Source organism: Chenopodium quinoa, unplaced genomic scaffold, assembly GCF_001683475.1.
Source record: "Chenopodium quinoa cultivar QQ74 unplaced genomic scaffold, ASM168347v1, whole genome shotgun sequence".
In the NCBI taxonomy this organism is placed as follows: Eukaryota; Viridiplantae; Streptophyta; class Magnoliopsida; order Caryophyllales; family Amaranthaceae; genus Chenopodium; species Chenopodium quinoa.
Window position 1 is genome coordinate 1,202,017 of NW_018744128.1, and position 20,739 is coordinate 1,222,755.

The window sequence follows — 20,739 nt, forward strand, 5'->3', positions numbered from 1 at the left end:
AGATAATAAGTATCAAAAGTTAGATAATATTGGTCAGATATTATATACTCTGTAATAAGTATCATAAATTAGATAATATGTGTTAGAAATCTAATATATATAAATAAAGTAGGCATTTTTCGGGAGCATTTGACGCGCCTCGTAATAAAAGGTATTATTTCGTCCAATGATAAATTAGATTTGTATTTTAATTTTGAATAAAAAAAATTGTATCGCCACGTAGGTAAAAGTAGCGAATAAGATATGGTATTTAAAATTTTGATGGCACGTGGATGAAAAACTTAATGTCATGTATATTAAAAACCACAAATTTTATTTATCATTATCTTTATTTATCTCCACTTTAATAATGCAACCGAATCAAAATTATCTTATAAATGATTTTTTATTTTTATTTTTTATTTTTTTTACCATTAAAGTATAATAAGTATGATAATTCCACTTTAATACTAATCACTTCCGGTCAAATAAAAATTTAAGGGAAAATTATCTAGCTTGTGACACTATATCACAAATACTAAATAATACCTCTGAAAAAAATTATATTTATATGATAAAGTATCATTATAAGATAAATTTTGATAGTGTTTATGATAAGAAATTAAAATTGTTCATTAACCATAATTCATATTTATACAAAATTCATATTTATACAATATACGACATATCAAGATAAATTTTGATAGTGTTTATGATAAGAAATTATAAATTGACACATTATACGACACCAACAAAATTTCATATTTATACAAAATTCATATCTAGAAAATTTTGTATTAGTAATTTTGTGTCAGTTTTAGGTCATCAATGGTAGGGTACTTTTTAGCTTAATTTCATATGTTTATGTTTTGTTTGATGAATTTCGTTTTACATGCAGATCAGAGATTTAAATTCGAGCAAAAATGATTAAAAATTCAAAGTACGAGTTTTTCACCTGTTTGATGTACTAAATTTCCGCAAACAAAATAGCTTAATAAGTCTGGATATGGTAATATTGGACGAAGAGGTATTTTTAAAAACAAATATTGTGATTTGGATTGCATAATCAACTTATTAAATTAATTTAATTTCTTATTTTTAATTTCAGGATGATTACACAAGTTCATGCCTCAATTTAAAGCCAATTGTGTTGAACATTTTCGTCCAAACTTGAATGAAGACTATGAAATGTTTACTATATTAGAAACTTTTCAGTCGTTCCAAATAATAAGCAATATCGCGTTGTGATATCGACAACAAAATAATGATTCAATAATTAATGATGAAAAAAATTCCAATGCATAGATTTGATTTTATACATTTACAATTTTTAGATCTATTCCGCAACAATTATATCGATATTTATTATTAGGTTTTAATAATATTCTTACATATATTTATGTGTATCTAATAAATTTTTTTTTTTACATTTTGCTTATGTGTATTTTTTAACGTTCTTATTAAAATATTTATTAGGAAAAACGAGTTTATGTAAAGATTTGGAATAATATTTTTGTTGAGCATACGAAACAAAAAAAATCAACATAAGTTTGTTTTTTTAAAAAAATTATTCTTATTCATTAGTCAAGTATGCAAAACTTGAATTTGTTAAATTGAAATAAACTATGAAAATATTATCTCATTCGTCGGGTGGTTAAATAAAATCATTTAGATCGATCAAAAGATTTTTTTTTAATTTTATTAAAAAAAAATTAATTTTTTTAATTATTTTTTTAAATATTCTACTTCTAATATAAAAGATAATAAGAAATTACAAAATAATATACAAAATAAAATACAAAAAAACCGTGCATCGCACGGGCTTACATCTAGTTAGATAATATTGGTGAGGTATTAAATAATAAATATCATAAATTAGATAATATTGGTCAGATATTACATAATAAAAACCTTATTAGCAGTTAGAAGCAAATTCATACAAAACAAATTGAAAACCTAAAAAACTGCAGAGAATATAAACCAATACAAATCGGAAATGAATGCATGAAATAGCAGTTATAGCAGAAAAAAGAAGAGAGAAAAAGCCTGGAAAGTGAAGGAAATGGTACGGTGAAGATGAGAAGAAAAGCAGCAACGATGAGAATGTAAAGCCATCGACGTTCAGAAGGTCGTCGGCACCTGGGAGGGAGAAGGTCACCGGCTGCCGACAGGAGCTAGGAAATAACAGAGCTGATAGTGGATAGGGGATGAGACTATGATTATAAACCGAACTCATGTGAAACGGATTCACACAAAACCTTCTCTTTGGTCGATTATTCTAGATGAGTTAGGTGCACAATAGATTTATTAAACCAAACACCTTAAAAAGTATCCATACCTTTTAACCTTTAAATGCCTCTAAGTATTTCATTATGTAAGTTTATAATTTGACTTTTATGGGTAGTATTTGAACAATTATCCATTTAAAATATTTTAGTACTTTTTTCCCCTTATTAATGTTAATTGACCCTAAAAATTTGTTTACATATGTTGCCAATAATTTTTTTTTAAAAAAAGCTACCTTGGACATGACTAGTTACCATAGTAAAATGCAAAAAGTTGAAAATAAAAATCAAAGTAACCTAAATACGAGTATTTGAAAAATAAAAGGGTTATATGTAGCCCTAAGGGCTATATATAAGCATTAAATACACTCTTGAAAATTGTATAAAATTAGAAATTCATGACAAAAACACGCGTAAATCAGCGTAATTAGTGTTTATATTTTGATGATTTCTTAACTTTTTACGATTTTCAAGTGTAAAATACGAAATAGTCAAAATTGCGCGAATACAATTATACAAGTGTCCATTCCAAATTTCCAAACCCATTGAAAGTGCTAAGTCAAAAATAATCAATTTTTTTTTTAAAAAAAATAAAAAAATTCCACGTAGTTTCTAAACTGACACATCTACTCCTCCAATATTGACGCAATTTTATATTTATCGCTGAACAAAATTCTAATTTCTCTTTCTCTCTCCTCTCAATAACATAACAAAAATACAAGAGAGGGAAGCAAAGCTAAAGCGTCAGCTCTAACGATACCGCCGATATTGTCACTCGCTTTCTATCTCCTCTACTATACTTCTCCGACGATTTTTCAATTTATCAGGTTTTTTAATTACTACCTTTTCTTCATATTTATGTTTAATTTCTTTATTTTTTTTTTCTATTTGCGTATTTCTTGATTGAATTTGCAGGTTGTAGCAGATTTTTGGTTTGATTTATACCTGTTTTTTCTTTTGTTTTTAGGTTTTGATTTTGTTTTTGGTTTATCTGATTTGATTAGCGGAATTATTTTGATGATTTTGATGTAATTTTGGTTTGAGGAGATAAGGTTTTGCTGACTTGATTGTTTTTTAGCAAGAAATTTCTAAATTTGTCCGAGTTTTTCAGATGATGATTGACTAGTCTAATCTTTTTTTTTTTGGCTGTTATTAATTTAATTTTCTGTTTTTTCTGATGTATCAGTTTGTTGTGTATGATCTTTGTTCTTGCTCAATGATTGAAATTAATAAGCTAAAGTTTGAGTAATTGGTACAATTGTGTGATTAAATTATTGCGTCTTTGGATTAGTCTACTGAAACTATAATTTAGGGATTCTTCAGTATTGTTACGAGTTTTTCACGTTTGGTTTTGAGACTTCGAAAGTTTAATGATACAATCAATTTGTAGTTGTATCATGAACTTATAAGTTATCATTCAAATGTTATTTTTAGTTTCGGAAAAGGCTTGCAATGACGATTGACAAACCCTTGTTGTCCTGGCAATGTGTTAAGGTAGAGGAGTGAGGACACACTCACAGTCAATTTAATTATTAGTTGTTGTTTCGGTTGTTGTTTGTAACTTGTAAACTATTAAAACGACTTGGATACCGCAAAGAAAAGAATTAAGCGGTGACAGCATTGGCACTAGTTACATTACTCACTCTTGGTTAGAAGTGTTGGACACGAGTATGTGTCCAAGTGTCAGCGAAGGCCATTTCCTGAAAAGTTTGCATGGCTTTACTCTTAAATGGAGCGTCTATGAGGCAAATCCATGTTTTAGTATTGAGTATTGTTAAACTAATAAGTATCAAATATGGGTACTTTACTTAGGTGAAATGAAGGAACGAAGTAAATAAGTTAATAACTGTTTCAAAATCAATGTTTGACTTTGATGGTCTAGTTAGTTTTTGAGTTCTATGTGAATAAGTTTAGCATTATATAGTACCCAGGGTTCCTTTCAAAAAAATAAAAATTTAAAAATACTTAAGAGATATAATAAGAAAGTGAAAGTAGAAAAGATGATTAAAGTTGACCGTGTTTTTGATAAAAGTGAACTTGTGTCCTGATCTATTAAATGGATAATTGTCAAACAAGTTAGTAGTAATGTCGATCGCTAAGAAGTATTAATTTGAGAAAATACTTGTGAAATGGAAGTTATTGCTTGCTCAAGGAATATTTGCATGTTTGACGGGTAATGACATGCCTCATCTCCATGATGGGGTGCTCCTAGGAGCTAGTGTGATCTTTTGACTGTGTATTGGTTCTCCTCTGGCTCATTGGCTCTTACACTTAGCACTGTACATGGCATACCAGTATGTCATTGTGTAAATCACTTTGGTAATGGAGCTCTTAGCAGCGCATAGCCTTGATTCATAAATCTATAGGTGGGCTTTCAAAAACACGATAAGTTCTGGTTGGTCCTACAATGATCAACATGATTATGGGTTTCAGATTCCTCAAATTATTCTTCCTCTAATTTTCAGATAGAATATGGAGGGGAACCATTGAAACCACCGACATTTAATATGAGATTCTTCCAGCGGAATCATTTCTCTTTATGGAATCGTTTTTGTTCACGTGACATTAGCATTATCTTGTCAAGTTGTCAAGCAACTCTTCAGCTACATGTTGTAGCTAATTAATTCTTAGAGACTTAGACAGCAGGCATAATAGACTATACATTACATTTTAGCCAAAAAAAAAAAAGAGTCAAATCCTCATATAATAAAAGGATTAATGAAGATTTATAGTGCTAGTATGAAGGAATGTGGATGAGGTATAACGTAGGATTGTATTTTTTTATTAATGTTTTTAATGATTTTCTGTTAAATCAGAATATATTTATACATAATGAAAAAATAAATTTTTTGATTGTTGAGTAGCTTCATAGCCTTAAAATGTCAAAGTATCCTGGCATCTGTTCTGCACTTTATCATGGATTTTAAAATTTGTAGGGTTTATAGATCTGATCTTTTCGGATGTGCATACTATGATGAATGTCTTATGCTGCTGAGTCTTGATGATGCTTAATTTGTGTATGTGCTGCCCCCTTCTGCTTTTCCTCACGCAATGTAGTGTGGGAGTAAGATTATATACATCTTAACCTCTTTGGATATAGCCTCTGGCGGAAATTGCTCCGGGATGCTGCTGTTATTCTTCTCTTAATGCATTATTTAAATTTGTGCGTGAAATGTATTCTTTTGTGCAGGGAGACGACTAGAGATGCTCCAGGTGTATATAATTTTAAGTGGATAATAAAGTATACGTGAGAGAATGGGAGGTTGTTGCTGTTGCTGCTTTTCGTCTAGAAGATCTGAACCAGTTAGGACCCCGACTTATTATTATGTAAGAAATTTCATCCTGAATACAACTCCCCTATAAAAGAATTGGACCATTGTTTTTTTTTTTCTTTAAAAAAAATAAATTAAAATTGGCAGTTCCAATTCATAATTATAGGTCTCCTATCTAGTTCTGTCATCGTCTAGGGAGGAAATCAGAATGAGCTAATAATGCAATTCAAGCCTGATGCATCAGCATAACTTTAACAATGTTGTCATCTTTTGGTTAGAGTATTATATGCTATGCTGTAGTTCAATAAGATGGAAATGTCATAGTTTGTGACTGTTGGAGTACTTATTGTAGACAGTAATTCTGCTAGTACTAGCTAGTTCATTGTATCATAATTTTGTATTTATTAATTTGTTTTAAATCTACACAGTGCACTTTAACAGCTCCTTTAATTTGTGCAAGTAACTGGGTTAAAATTTTGCTGGCATTATGCAATATAGTTTGTGTTTAAGATTCAGAGTCAAATTTCTTTTTGGGTGGAATTGTGTGACATGTGAACTCACAAGTTTTTAAAAGATTATTGAAACTCTGGGAGAATCACGTTCAGGTTCCATAAAACATCCAATTATTAGTTTGTTAAGAAGTTGATGACTCAGCAAACTGGTGACTAGATGAACCTCTGATGTATGAATTAGCACCAGCTGTCCAGCTGATGATTGAGAGGGCACCGTCTTGTGCAGTTATTTTTCTATTTATTTGGGGAAGGGGGTAAACAGGTGCTACATTTTAAGTTTGTGCTTTGTTGGTCACTATCGTGGTTAAACTGTGAACTCTGTGACTTAGGCCTAATTAGCAGTCTCTGTAGTTGTCGTGCCCTTGTCCTGTCTTTTTGTACATTCTTTTTAAGAAAAAAAATACAAATCCAAATAATTTAGAAAAATTCTTGAATACGGTAAAATTTTTGCAAGCAAATCCTGTTGAAAAGAGAATATCAAAATACTCATGGTGACTAACACTCTCGTGTTGTGATGTGGAAGATATGTGTCCTAGGATAGAGAACATATTTTGGGTTTGATGAAGAATAGGCAGCTAGAGCTCAAGTAAGCTACAATGAGGCATGCTAATATGAATATAGAATTTACAAAGCTGTTAATGAACGGGGTGATAATTACAGTGGAAGCCTTTTGTAACTATGATTTGTTACTAAAATCATGGGGTATTCTTGCTTTCAGATGAGTCCCAAACTGTCTTAAGTTCTTCTAATATGCCCCCATCCAGCCATATTTACTATCTTTACCTGGATCGATGATGTTGTATGTTTTGAGCACGGTGACCTTCTGTAGCTCTAGGTGATATACTTTTTTGCTTTGGAAAGAAGAAAGTTAGCTTGTTCTCATAAGAAAATATTTATCTATGGTGTTAATTTATTGCTAGTGTATGTAATTATTTGACAAGCCCAGCTACAGTCAAGTCCATGGCCTAGTACTTCTGTATTTATAATATGAATAGGAACAATTACTCGATGACCCTGATATAAATATAGACAATCTCTCTCACCACCTCTACAAATTACACTTTAGAGGTTCCTGAAGAATATATATTGGTTTAAAGTCCATCATTCCTAGTTCAAAATTCCTATTTGTTATCTTGGTCATGTCAGATTTTCTCTTTCGGAGTCATTAAAATGCTCAAATACTATTGCAATTTTGACGTCTGGAGCAATATGTGCAGGTTGCTTAATCTTTACCTATATCAATATAATGTAGTAACCTTTGAAATTTTATTTCAACAATTTCAACTTTCTTCAGTGCCCCAGGACGTCTGAGGAGCGTGAACCCTTGTCAGCTAACCGTGGAATACCTCCCGGACTGGCAGGAGGACTGCTGGTTGATACCAATTTAGACACATCAAGTCCAGATACATATACTCCACCTCCGGCTCCTATTCCTTATGATGTTGATTTAGGACGTCCTCGAACCCCACATGGTAGAGAGAATCATCTTACCAAGACTGACACAACAAGTGAAATAGCAAATTCTGGTTCTGAGGAAGGACAGAACAATGCTGATTCTTCAGAAAATCAAGAGAAGAGAGAAATAGACGAGAAAACAAAATCTGTCGTGGAACTTACCTTATCTGAGGATTCTGAAGATGATCTTAAGAAGCCGATCGAACAGAATCTTACAATCATAGAAGAAGAAGATTGTCCTATATGCCTCGAAGGTAACAACTGCATGTAGCTCTTTCATTTTTACTTCCTTTCTTGTAATGGATTTTATATATGGGCTGGAAGCTGAGTTAAGAGTAATTGTACGTAAAGAACTAAAGGTTGAAAGAAAGAGGGAGGGGGAGGGAAATGTAATATCTAAACTACTGTAAGTCTGTAATACTGAAGGGAAGTGTGAAATCAGTTGGGGGACATTTCATAATGGAGTGTGAAGCTCATTATACGTAGAATGTTGGGAGTATTAAAAATTTAAAGTCAACAGATGATGATATCAGCCTTTTTGTTGAGTGTTGACTTTCATTTCTTTCTATATGTAGCGTTTTAAGCTTGTGTTATCTCTGATCTTGTTAATGAATCAGGTTTTATTTAAATGTCACCAACATTCCTGTTGCTGGTTTTGTTTGCAGAGTACACAGAAGAGAATCCAAAGATGCTTACTAAATGCGAGCATCATTTTCATCTTTGCTGCATTCTAGAATGGATGGAAAGAAGTGAAACTTGCCCAGTGTGTGATAAGGTCTATTACTGCATACCCTTCAGATTAATAATAGACTAGATTGATCTACCTTCAGTTCCTATTTTATCTTACAATTCTCTTAATTATGATGCAGGAAATGGTGTTTGATGAAGATTTTAATATTTAGCCTTGATGCAAGCTCGAGTGTTTAACTTTCTTTCTTGTTGTTGAGGCCTTGTCGGTAGAATGATCTGTTTTGTGTTGCAATTGCAAGTAAGCTTCCACCTGACATGGGTGATTGTAATTAGACAATTCAATGTCATGAGAGTGATGAGCATATCTCTAGGCATCTGTCAAACTAGTAGAATTTATAAACAGAGAAGGTAAAAAGGGAAAGAAAAAACAAAAACAAAAAGAGTGTTGGGGGAGGGGGTGGGTCTTCTAGGTTAGTTTTCCATAATAGCTCCTCGGTGTTGGCCTTGCTATTTGATTCGTGAATCGTTGGAGCTTCGATCATTTCAGTGACAAAACATGGTAGTAGGAAAAGGTTTAACATTTCGGTAGCATGCAGTACAATGCAGTTGGGGGATTGAATTCGGCATTACCGATTGCATTGTACTGTATGCTACTTTTATACTGGAAATACTGGCGGGAATAAGCAGGTTCTTTGTGTTCCCGTTATGTTGGTTTTCTATGTCATTTTTTACACACGTGTATAGGTCCGTTGAACAGAGTTTTAGGATTTTAATTTTTTTTTATTTTTTTATTTTTAGTTTTTATAATCTGTTCTTACAGTGTTTCTTACCTGAAGATTGGCTTTTTCTGCCGTGTGCTTCTTTTGATTGATTTTGCTGAATTTACAGAATCTATCCCTACTTTGGGAGATCAACATTCGGCAACAATAGTGCCTGATGTATTGTCATATTTGTCAACAAATGTTATATTTGACACGTTTTCTTTTCCAAGTTTTCCCATATTAATTCAATTTCATAGCCCACAAATACCATATGAAATTATATCAATTACGAGTAATATGTTCAAAGGTAGAACAGGATGTAATTAAGTTGGTTTTGGTTTGCTTCAATTTAGGTGAAAATTAATAACCTTAACGGAAGTTTAAAATGCATTTTTTGACCCAAATATTACATTTATTGCAAAAAATTAGGCAAAATATATTGGACCCGTTTTGAACCTGGATTCGGATTATAGACCTAGTCCAGATCCGACAATTCAAAGTCGACCCGTTGCCATTCCTAATGAGGCCTATGACAATTTAACTAACGGATTAACTCGCAAATTAGAGATGTGAATAGCTGATTCAAATCCAAATTTATAATTCAGAGGGAATTATTGTGATTGATACATATAGTAATGAATGTTTGTTTTCTGTTATGCTATGTGGCATTAAAATAAAGTCCTTATTCATTGATGATAATAATTGGCCTAAAAATATTAATGGCTGGTGGCATTCTCATCAATGTCATAAGTATCATTATGATGCATTCTCATTAGTACTCGTATAATTTTGTAACTTGATTTGTTCTAAATAAATCCTTAAAAGTCGTGAATAAGTGATAGCTAAAGTGAGAGTTAATTTCCTTAATTTACTTTTGACTTTTATTTTTTAACCAAATGCTCTAAATTGTTCCATTAAAGATGTGGGGTGTTGTATCTTGACAAAAAAAAAAAAAAAAAAAAAAAAAAAAAAAGAGTGTTGTCTTTAATCCTAACTTAATATGGAGTATTATGAATACTATAAGCTTATAATACATATGACGTTCATTCATTTACATGAGCTTTAAAAACCTAATTATTTATTAGTGTGCTACATGTAATAGGAGCTTTTTTCGGAGGAGGGTCTTCTAATGTTTTCTCTTTTTCTAGCCTTCATTAAATAAAAAAAATAAAAATCATAGTATGCTCCATCAATTCGATAATTAGGCCAATATGTTTTAGTTTTATGTTTGACATCGTTAGTTTAATACTACACCGCAATAGGAAAAACAGAAATCACCAATAAGGCATGATATTGGATAAATTTATACATTTATACTTATTCACCTTTATTTTTATTTTTTTCTTTTAAAAAGAATCTTGGCCTATACTTTACGCATTAGAATAATTACAGTTATAATTTTGTAAGGTTTAAATTGTATTTTATGTAATTTGTGGTCATGTTACAATATCAAAGAATGAAATATAAGAGCTTCAAGTACAAATTCTAAGGGCGTAGTCAACTACTTCGGATGGTTAGAGTCTTGGAGGATGAAATTTAAAACTTGAGATTAAATTAAAGTTCATCTACATGATTATATTGTTGCTAGAAAATGATAAATTGACGATTACTTTTTGAAATTGATTTTCTATTAAATTTTTTCCCCCTTTTAATTTAGCCTTTTGGTATCGAACTCATCTTCCAACTCCCTCTCAAGCAAACACCCCATTAGAGGCTCAGACTAGTCAATCCTTTATTTTGTGTTGTCCCAAACATTTCTCAACTAAACACCCAGTATTATGAAAAATATTATCAAATCACATCCTTTCAAGCAGGTCGACAATAATTTGGGGTTAACTTCAACATAAGTGACTTAAATTCGAAAGCCTTTAAAAATCACATACAATAGGTTTGTAGTCTAATCTACTGACCAATATCATCCTAAATAACATAATTACCTCCATAATTTTTTATACGAATACTATTTCTCATGTTAGATCATACATAATTTAGCGTTGTAAATGGTGATATTTACGAGACTTGAGGCGACTAATATATGTGCTACAAGTTTATCACCTTGATAAAACAAAAATTGCAAGTTAAATCACAGAACCGTAAGTAAATCAACGTATTTTCTTTAAATACAGGCCCACACTTATGACAAATATGGTAGGTTAATAAGATATTTTGTAGATTTATTTACAATTTTGTCATTTGATTTATTTTGTCTATTAATGTAATAAAGTAGGGCAGCCTCCTAAAACCGTTGTACTCTGTATTGTTTTTATATCATCCAATCTGATCTATTTTATGCAAGATTTGCTTAATCCGTATTATTACGAGTTTATCAAATCTTAAAACAATTATAAAATTGATCCAATCTTAAAATTAATGTGGATGATTTTTGTTATTTCATTCATTCCACCAAACCCTCATAATCAAAAACATAATTCCATATAATAATCCACGATCCCAAAAAAATATCTTATACTCCATCTCTCTTTGTCTTTATAAAACACAAAACCAAATTTTCTCAAAGTTCGAAAATCAAAATTATTTAGGGTTTCTTTCAAGCCCATCTTGTCTCTCCTAAAAAATTCCCTTTGAACCCTTAATTCGCACCATCATCTATATTCATATTGACCCAAAACAAACTACAAATTCTATATATTCATTTTTCTCCTTAATTATTCTATTTTCCCCCTTTAATTAAAATTTCATTTCCAGCTAATTTCTTGATGATGTCTTTCATACATTTCCAAAACCCCCATTTGTTCTAATCTTAGCTTCCTAAAATTCAGACGCCCACCTTCCTATTCTTTTCATTTTTCTCATACACTTTTTTATTTTATTTTATTTTATTTTAATTTTTAATATTTCCAGCGCTCAATTTAGTTCAGGTGGACTCAACTGGGAACAGAAGAAATGGGAGTTTGTTTGCATGTCCGAAGAACACATTGAGGTAATCAATTGACCTAAAAAGCTACAATCTTTGATGCCCATTTCAATTAATTTGATTAAAAATGTTGTGGGTTTGCCCTGTTATCAGTCATTGAACCTAAAATTAGAGAAACAGAGTGATTTTGATGGAGTTTTTGTAGTAAAGATCAAATCTTTTTGCTCTGTTCAATTCCCATATCAGCTTTTAGTATAGGCTTAATTGATTTGGGAGGAATTGAGATAGGAAAAGGGGGGAAATTCATGGCCGAATGGTTGATTTCCGATCACCGGGTTGAGGTGAATTGCACTGCGAATAGTGAGAGTTGTGAGCTAATTAATGGGTGTTTGTTCTCTAAGAGTGATGATGATGTTAAATGGGGTGATTGTGATGATAATTTGCGCGGTTTGTTTGATCAAGTTTTAATGGTTTTGTCAAGGGGTGTTTATGCCAATGGGAGTAGGCCGATTCCGGCATTGTTGGGGGACGGTCGAACTGTGGATTTATTCAAGCTATTCTGTTTAGTGAGAGATAGAGGCGGTTATCATTCGGTTTCGGAGGATAATTTGTGGGGCTTAATTGCTGAAAAGTTTGGATTTGAATGTACAATGTGTGGATCCCTTAAGTTGATTTATTACAAGTATTTGGATGAATTGGACCAATGGTTGAATAGAATTACTAGAGAAAAGGTTTCAGCAAATGGGAGTTTTGAGTGTGGAGGTAGTTTAGGGTTATTGTCATTAGAATTGGAGAAAAGGTTAAGGAATTTTTCAACAGATGAGAATGAGTTTACTATGGATAATAATGGCATTGGATATGATAAGATTTGCAAGAATGTCAAAGTCACTGTGAAGGAAACTTTGCATTTGCCAAATGCTGAAGAGGGAACCGAAGTGCATAACGTTGTGGTTAAGCTTGCTGTTGATGATGGGGATGGATTATGTAATAGTAAGGAGTTTATTGGAAAAACGAAGGAAGGTGCCATTGATGAAGATAGTTCTTTTCGCAAGAGGAAACGTGACATGTTTGGAGAATTGCTTGGTTGGATGATCAAAGTTGCAAGAAACCCTTGTCATCCGTCCATAGGAGTTTTATCAGGAAGCTCAAGATGGATGGAAAGTAGTCACAAGGATTTCTGCTCAATAGCACTTATGTTACGGGAAGCAAGACTGCGAAAAAGATATACTGATTCAAATGATCAGCAATCTCGTTTTCATCAGGTATAACTAGCCCCTTCTCCATTTGATTTAATTTTTTAGATGGTCAAATTATATGATTAAAAAATTTGTTGAAGCTAGATCTATCTATGTCATAGTTTTGATTGATGCATTTAATAAAACTTTTAGGTTATCAAAAGAATTAATGTACAACGATTATGTTGAAGATAATGATACCCACCTATAACGGATGGGTGATACACTGATATACAATGAGTCAATGATCAAGAAACTTAGGTGTATACTCGATAGGTATTGATGTTAACAGAATATTGGACTTATATGTTTGAATATATGTCCAATTTCCATCTAGTTTGTTCTTTCGAGACATAAACTGCCACTTTTGAGTTTTGATAAGCGGACTTTTAAGATAGTTGATCACATCAACATGAAAAGATGAGAAATGGTTTTCATGTGTAATAAAAGTTCTAGTATGAGTAGTTTCTAATGATATCATACATTTATGGAATTGAAATGTTAAAAGATTTGAGAGTTTCTTCAAAGAGGCAGAATATTTAGTATCATATCAGGGAGTCACTGAAGTTGGTTGATGCTTTCTCACTTGAATGGTTTAACATCACGCATCTGATTAGTCATGTACTCATATCAATAGAAAGATCAAAGGGATTATAATTAGAGTAAGTTTGAATGAGTTATCGAAGAGGGAAGAGGCAACTATATCACTTTATTAATAGCATCGTGTAATTTGTATCTAAGTTATTTTTTATTTGATCAATGTTAAAACGATGCTTAATCAATATTATTTGAAATGTTTTGGGAGGCTTTAAAAGAGAATCTTGCGAAAGCAGTCAAACAGGTAGAATTTTGACATTATTGCTATGTCATAGATTTGTCTCTTTCTTGAAATGTCTATCTCAGTGAATGATTTTATAGGAATTTTTTGGCACCACGAAGGGTGATACTGGAAGGGATTGATTATTTAGGCATATAGCATGCAGGGTACAACTAGATATGAGTCAAGTTGAGCTGATTTCTAGTTTGTTCGAGCTAAACTTGATGAAGATTATTAGTTTTCGAGCTTAGTCGAGATTGAATGAGATTTGGAATTCTAGCTTAAGCTCGACTTTTTATAGTTTGGTTTGTTCAATCTTTGTTCATGAACATGCTCCTTTGCATTTAAGTTTGAGCTTGAGCATAAACAAGTTTAATTTAAGTTTGATTAAATCAATCAGCCTTAAGTACCTTTAAAAATTTATTTTGGAACGTCTAATAACCACATGTATTTCAATGTTTCTATATACAAAAAATTTGCCAAATTTTCATGTGTAACGAAAATTTATATTTTTAAAAGATATGCCTAAATACTGAAGCAATTTTAAAATGTAAGATATTTTTTCCAGCTAGAACAAGCTATAAACTTAGTTTCACGGAACATGATCAAGCTTACAAACAAACTTAAGCAAGTTATTGACGGATATTAATGAGTTGAACATGATGTTGTTCGTGCTTGGCTTATTTGTAATGATTTAAAAAAATACGTCTGAGCTTGTTTATTTACTTGAATAACGAGTTTTGACTGAACTTTTTTGCAAGTAGTTCGCTGTTTATTAGGTTGTTTGTATCGCTATCGCTAATGTGCTTAGGTGCTAAATGATGTAGAATTTTTTTTTTTTTTTTTTTTCTAGCTGCATAGATTTATATATATAAAACATACTCTATGAACAATTTGGTAAATGCGATGAGAAAAGAAAGGGCTACTTGGTGTTATAACTTACGATGAGGCTCTGAGCCAGGGGCATATCTTATCACTTTTGTTGGATCAAGGTTTTGGAGATATAGGCAGCTTTATCCCCTCCTCCTCTTGACGCTGTGATGCTGTCAATGAGTATGCTAAAGAAGCAGATAGTTAATATCCAATTATCCTCAATTACTAAATTCAATGAGAGTCATTTCTGAATTCCAAGACTTTTTGTTTGGTGATTGGTATTTTAGATTGCAGTGTCTCAGATGATTTGCATGAAACAGGCAAAGAGAGGGTAGAAGATCTTTGTTCAGATGAGCTTTAGAAAATTTGAATACTCTGTACGGAATTGAAAGTGGAAATTCAATTCTCGCAGTTTGGGTAATGATGATTTTGTGGGATATATTGGCTACCTTTCTTGGTGGAGGATAATTAAATTAATTGTTAGGAAAAAAAAAAATCCATATACGTGGGAGCATTGACTGAGGCAGATACAGAAATGGAAGTAAGAGGGCATTGTGGGTAGGAATATTGAAATGAAATCCATCTGGGTTGAGATGTGCTGTTCATACTTTACTGTAGAAAAGGATAAACATTATTGAGCATCTGTAAGAAATAACAGATATATAATGTTTAAGAGGCTTTAACAATATCTGCTAGATGGATAGGAGGCATTAGATAGGAAGGAATGGATTTAGTAGTCACAACGTAAAAGAAGAACATATGAGATTTAAAGGGAACTGAGAAGGAAAGCGTTATTGAGGTAGATAGTGCAACATTTCTTTCACCCTTTTATCCTTCAGGGGCTCTATCAATGCATACAAGATGGGACTTCTTATTGTTTCATTAGCAGACTTAAGAAGTGACATATAGAGCTTGTTATGGTCATTTTCTGGCTGCAGCCTGCATTAAGCTGTTTACTTGGAACTTGGTGCTATTATAAATTATCAGAGGCCTTTTCTCTGGAAGGCTTGGAGGTCCAATATGAGTCCTCTTAACTTATCTTGTTCTAGCCTTTTAGGCTCTCAAAGGATCTTAAGGAACATAGCTTATTTGCCGCTTGTTATAATCTCTCCTAAACAAGCCATCCGTTTTAAGGGATTTAGGTTTCAATATGAGACTTGGTGGTCCAATGTTAGATACTAAACTCTTTGGTATCCCATATGTCATGGATTATTTCTTTTAAATTGAAAAATAATGTTAATATATTGAAATAACTTAATTATTGTATTAGATAGTACAAAGGGATGAGAGGATGGTAAAATATTAAAACTGGAAATTTTAGACTGAATACTACCCCTTTGTTTTTTTTTTAGGTGCATTACTTTCTATTTACGGTTGTTTTCTTTAAGTGCACCACTTCCTTTTTTTTTTTTTTTTAATAAAAATCGTTTTCTTATTTTTTTATCTCTCTTTTCACATTCTTTGCTCTTACTTTTAAATAAACTATTATCTCACTATCTCTATTCTATGATTTTTAATTCCCCGCAAACCCCACTTACACAATAATTTTCAACCTTAGTGCCGGTCAACATCTAAAACGACTTTTAATAATGGGAATTAGTGTTCATGCATGCAAATATGCAATGCTTGTTTAAATTATATGTTAACAAAGTTTTTTTTTTTTTTGAATGGGAAGTCATAATATCTTTAATAAAAGTCATACGACATCTACAATAGTAAAGATCTGTACAATCAAAATCATAACTAATTTGCATATTTGACATAGCTCATACTTCATCGCTTCAAGCTTAACGCGAGCAATGATTTTTAATGTCTTTGTATCTTTCCAAGATGAGACCTTCGCAATCCGCGCTGTGTTTTGATTGACAAGTTGATGACAGATCACAGTCCCATAGGAATCCAAATCACCTTCCCAATTATTATAAGAACCCTAAAAATAAAATTCCCATCCACATATGAGAATCAAAATTCCAAAAAGAATTGGAAAAAACCCAAAAAAATTGGGACAGACTTTCATAGATGGAGAGAACAAAACAAAGCAAACAAACCAAAAACTAAGGGTTCTTTTGGCATTGCTGTGGTTTTTGTTTTTTGTTTTTTTGTTTTTTAAAAGTATATAATATGTGTCCCATAATGAATAAAAAATTATATACTTATTAAAATCATGATAATTTTGAAAACTGACAACAGAAAAGTGGAAACACCTTTTTCTTGTTTCTTGTTTTTGGTTTTTAGTTTTCAAAAAATCAGGAAACTGAAAACCAAAACTGATGTCAAACAAGCCCTTAAATTAAAGAAAAAGGGTCGGAAATTAGACTATAAGTACAAAAGTGACATATAAACTTATTAGCAGACTTAAGAAGTGACATATAGAGCTTGTTATAGTAATAAGTACAAGATTAGACCATAGCTTTTTAACATGTTATTGTTTCTCCCTTCGTTTTTGTTTTCTTAAGTGAACCACTTCTATCTACATGAAGTAATGGGAAGTTCAGTTGATTTGAGCAATATTGTTTAAGTAGGGTTTGTTGGGGAATTAGAGTTTTAAAAATAAGAGATTATAGGTTAATCTTTTTTCTTCGCTTTCTTAAGTTTTACTCACTTTTTGTTTTCGTATTTTCCTTAAAATCCAAATAGGTACTTCGTATAATACAATGTATTTTGTATTTTGTAAGATTAAAAAATACTCCCATTTCATTTTACTTTTCCTAATGTAAATCTTGACACTATTTATAAGTTTGAAGAAACTTCCAAATTACTCTTCGATATAGTCATGTTGGGTATTATTTGATTTATTTCAATTAGTAGTTTGTTAACTTTCAATTGTTATATGTATCTATTTTTTTTTACTAATATACAGCTAAAGAAATTTATAATCAAAGTATTGCATTAGAAAACGTGCACAATGAAAAGTAAAGAACATTAGGATCGGAGGGAGTAATAATGAGCATTGCAGTTAAAAAGTTCAATTTGATGTATTCTATTATTGAGATGCAGTAGATGATGAAAAATAACGAATAGTGATGCATTTAAAAAAAAATCAACCCCAAAAGTAGTGTGATGCATTGAAAAAAATACACGGGGAATATTAATTTAAAAACTAGTTATTGGCTGGGTGATGCCCAGGTCATCATAAAAAATACTTCGTTTAAGTTTGATCTAAATTAATTTAAAAGGTTTAACGTTGAACAATATTAATAAGTGAATGAAAGTATAATAATTATATTATCTTGCATAAATATATATAAGAATATAAGATATATCAAATGTATAACTATATACTAATGACAAAAAAAAGAAAAAGAAAAAAAAAACGTGTGAATTTATGGTTAATATGCTTAATAAATCCTGCCATTTATATTCGTTAAATCAAATTAGATTGTAAATTATTGTTTAATTTTCTTGATTAAATTTATGTTGGGAGGTTATACATATAAAGAGTTTTTCAAGTACATTTAACAAATTTATTATAGTGAATTAAAGTATCGCCAATGAGAAAAGTTTTGCAAAGAGACTAAATATTACGGAGTACTACAATTCAAGGTGAGAGGAGGGTGATGACATATAGGATGGCACATAGCACATGTGGCACCAAATTATATTGAAAGAAGGGTGACGCGTTGGCATATTGTCCCATGAGTTTTAATAATACTATAGATGTATGACAAAATCACGTGTTGATCTGTGTTATTTTGGGATGTACATTTCATTTTCTTTAATGATGGTGGTGAATGGTTACTTGCCTTGGCTCTCTTAAGCCAATATAATCTATTCTGAATGTTTCAATAAATGCAGAAGAAACATAAGATCCATCCTTCCATGTATGAAGATGATAGTATCTCTGATTCTGCTGAAGGACTCAGATGCAGCAAAAGGCTTCTGTCTTTAACGAATACTCCTCCTTGTCAATGTTGCAAGTCATTCTCCGTTGAAAAGTGTAAGTTCGATAATTCTTCAGAGTATCAACTCGAGACCGGATTACAGAAACAAGAACTTGAAATTCTCAACATTTCAGAAACAAAAAGAGTAGTCATTTCAACTTTTGAGGATTACCCTGTCGAGAAGTATGTCTTAGTTGGGCCACAATTTCAAGCTGAGGTTCCTGTTTGGACTTGTATTACTTCTGAGAGTGATTCGAAATGGCTAGGCACTCCAATCTGGACTCCAGAAATGCAAGAAGCGAATTCCAGTTGTGGAATCAAACTTGTGGGGAAGGGAAGACTAGAGTCATGCAACTGCTTCTTTCCTGGTTCGGTAGAATGCTACAGATTTCACATTGCAGAAAACAGGATGAAATTAAGGCGTGAGCTGGGTTTGGCTTTCTTCCATTGGAAGTTCAACCGTATGGGTGAGGAGGTTTCTCTTTCCTGGTCAGCCGAAGAAGAAAAGAGGTTTAAGCAAATCATCAGATCGAACAATCCATTCTTGGGAAAATCATTTTTCCGTAGGAAATCAAGAATGGACTTAGTTAGCTACTACTTTAATGTCTTTCTTATCAAACGCAGGAGTTATCAGAATCGAGTGACTCCAAAAGAAATTGACAGTGATGATGACGAAACTGAATTTGGCTCCGTTAGTGAAGCATTTGGGAACAAGGCAGTGAAGGTCTTAGGAACAGAGCCCCTGAAATGCTTCCAAAATAAGCAGGTCATTGACTTGGATTAGTCTTCCAAAATTCCTGCAATGAGAGCATAATGTGGCTATCTTCTAATGTTGCAGCCGTCTGTTTTCACCGGATTTGACTGGCTTCATTGTTGTCATGTCCTGTGCGGCTGTGCTCAGCCGAGTACATGAATTTGGAGGTATGGGAAGGTAAGTATGGTATGTTATTTGCCAAAATTTGTGCTAGTCAGACTCACAGATACAGACCCTCATTTACCAGTCTTGCAAGCGCGGTCAGTTTGTAAAGCTGTTTAACTGACCACAAAGCTTCTCAGTTTTGATAAATTTTCTTTTTTTCTTTTTTCTTTTTCTTTTTAGTTGAATAGATGATACAGTAGAACCTAGTCAAGCATTACATGATTTTGGAGTTGGGTGGTACATATTTTTTTTATCGGATGTTTGGAAATGCTAGGTTATAGATTTTTCACAAATCTTATAATTTGTAGATGCTTAAATTGCCCTACCGTTTACAATGATGATGCGATCATCTAGATAGATACCAGGTGGAACCGTGGAAGTAAATACATACAAGAAAGAGCGTAAACATCTAACAAGGTAGATTAAGAAAAAGTAACGGCGTAAGAAGTCTTTTACATAATACTCGAAAAATGATATTAGGGAACTATAATGTTGTTATCGCAATGAGCCAATGAGGTCGATTATGAAAGGTATAGGTCTTTAGGAAACAATCTCTCTACTAGTAGTGTCGCGTTATGAGTTATAACCGAGCCATCCTGAACCCCGACATTGGTACATCCATCCTAAAGACATTTGTGTACTTGCATATAGAGTTGCATGATGATTAATGGATAGCCAAAGAGCAAGTGCAAGCAATATAGCTAGCCATGTTACAAATTTGCAATGAACGTGTTGAAAAAAAAGTGATCAAGTTGGCCGACATTGAGTGTGACAAAATTGACATCTTGAATAGAGAAAAGGATAGAATATAAATAGGTCTCAATTAGCATTTAGTAAGGAGGATCTTATATTCTTTACAAATTGGCATTTGGTATGTTATCAAAGACTATTAACGGTGGGAGAGGATAAGAAAGGAATGAATGAGGGGAGTGGAAATCAATGCATTAGTGTCCTCGTTTGTGTCAATTTGTTGGTAAAAGTCTTGTCACTAATTTAGCTATTATTTGTCTTCTATGCACCTAATTTGAAAATTTTCATATTGTTATATAGTTACCATCTTTTATAGAACTCTAATCAAGGAGTTCATATCATCTGACACTTCATAAGTGCAAATATGTGTGTGGCGAGTATAAGATATATTACTTGTTTGATATTTACACTTTATTTAGATTGAGAGAATTGAAG

General features: G+C 32.1%; 2 protein-coding genes across 2 annotated transcripts; both read left to right on the plus strand.

The window, feature by feature from the left end:
• Positions 1-2,914: 2,914 nt before the first annotated feature.
• On the plus strand, positions 2,915-9,168 carry LOC110692739 (probable E3 ubiquitin-protein ligase RHB1A). Its single transcript, XM_021869783.1, has 5 exons — positions 2,915-3,091; positions 5,455-5,591; positions 7,343-7,757; positions 8,169-8,278; positions 8,373-9,168. The coding sequence occupies exons 2-5, from the start codon at positions 5,520-5,522 to the stop codon at positions 8,403-8,405; spliced, it is 630 nt and encodes a 209-aa protein (XP_021725475.1). The 5' UTR covers positions 2,915-3,091; positions 5,455-5,519; the 3' UTR covers positions 8,406-9,168.
• A 2,097-nt stretch (positions 9,169-11,265) lies between these two features.
• Positions 11,266-19,807, plus strand: LOC110692740 (AT-rich interactive domain-containing protein 2-like). The gene is made up of 2 exons (XM_021869784.1): positions 11,266-13,091; positions 18,550-19,807. Exons 1-2 carry the CDS (start codon positions 12,135-12,137, stop codon positions 19,417-19,419), a joined length of 1,827 nt encoding a protein of 608 aa, XP_021725476.1. The 5' UTR covers positions 11,266-12,134; the 3' UTR covers positions 19,420-19,807.
• The last annotated feature ends 932 nt before the right edge of the window (positions 19,808-20,739 follow it).

What these genes read in the sequence shown, in the direction of transcription:
- LOC110692739 (XM_021869783.1), top strand. Translation starts at nt 5,520, where the DNA reads ATGGGAGGTTGTTGCTGTTGCTGCTTTTCGTCTAGAAGATCTGAACCA. An exon ending in GGACCCCGACTTATTATTAT is followed by an intron (nt 5,592 to 7,342) that starts GTAAGAAATTTC and finishes AACTTTCTTCAG; the next exon opens with TGCCCCAGGACGTCTGAGGA. An exon ending in TTGTCCTATATGCCTCGAAG is followed by an intron (nt 7,758 to 8,168) that starts GTAACAACTGCA and finishes TTTTGTTTGCAG; the next exon opens with AGTACACAGAAGAGAATCCA.
- LOC110692740 (XM_021869784.1), top strand. Translation starts at nt 12,135, where the DNA reads ATGGCCGAATGGTTGATTTCCGATCACCGGGTTGAGGTGAATTGCACT. An exon ending in AGCAATCTCGTTTTCATCAG is followed by an intron (nt 13,092 to 18,549) that starts GTATAACTAGCC and finishes CAATAAATGCAG; the next exon opens with AAGAAACATAAGATCCATCC.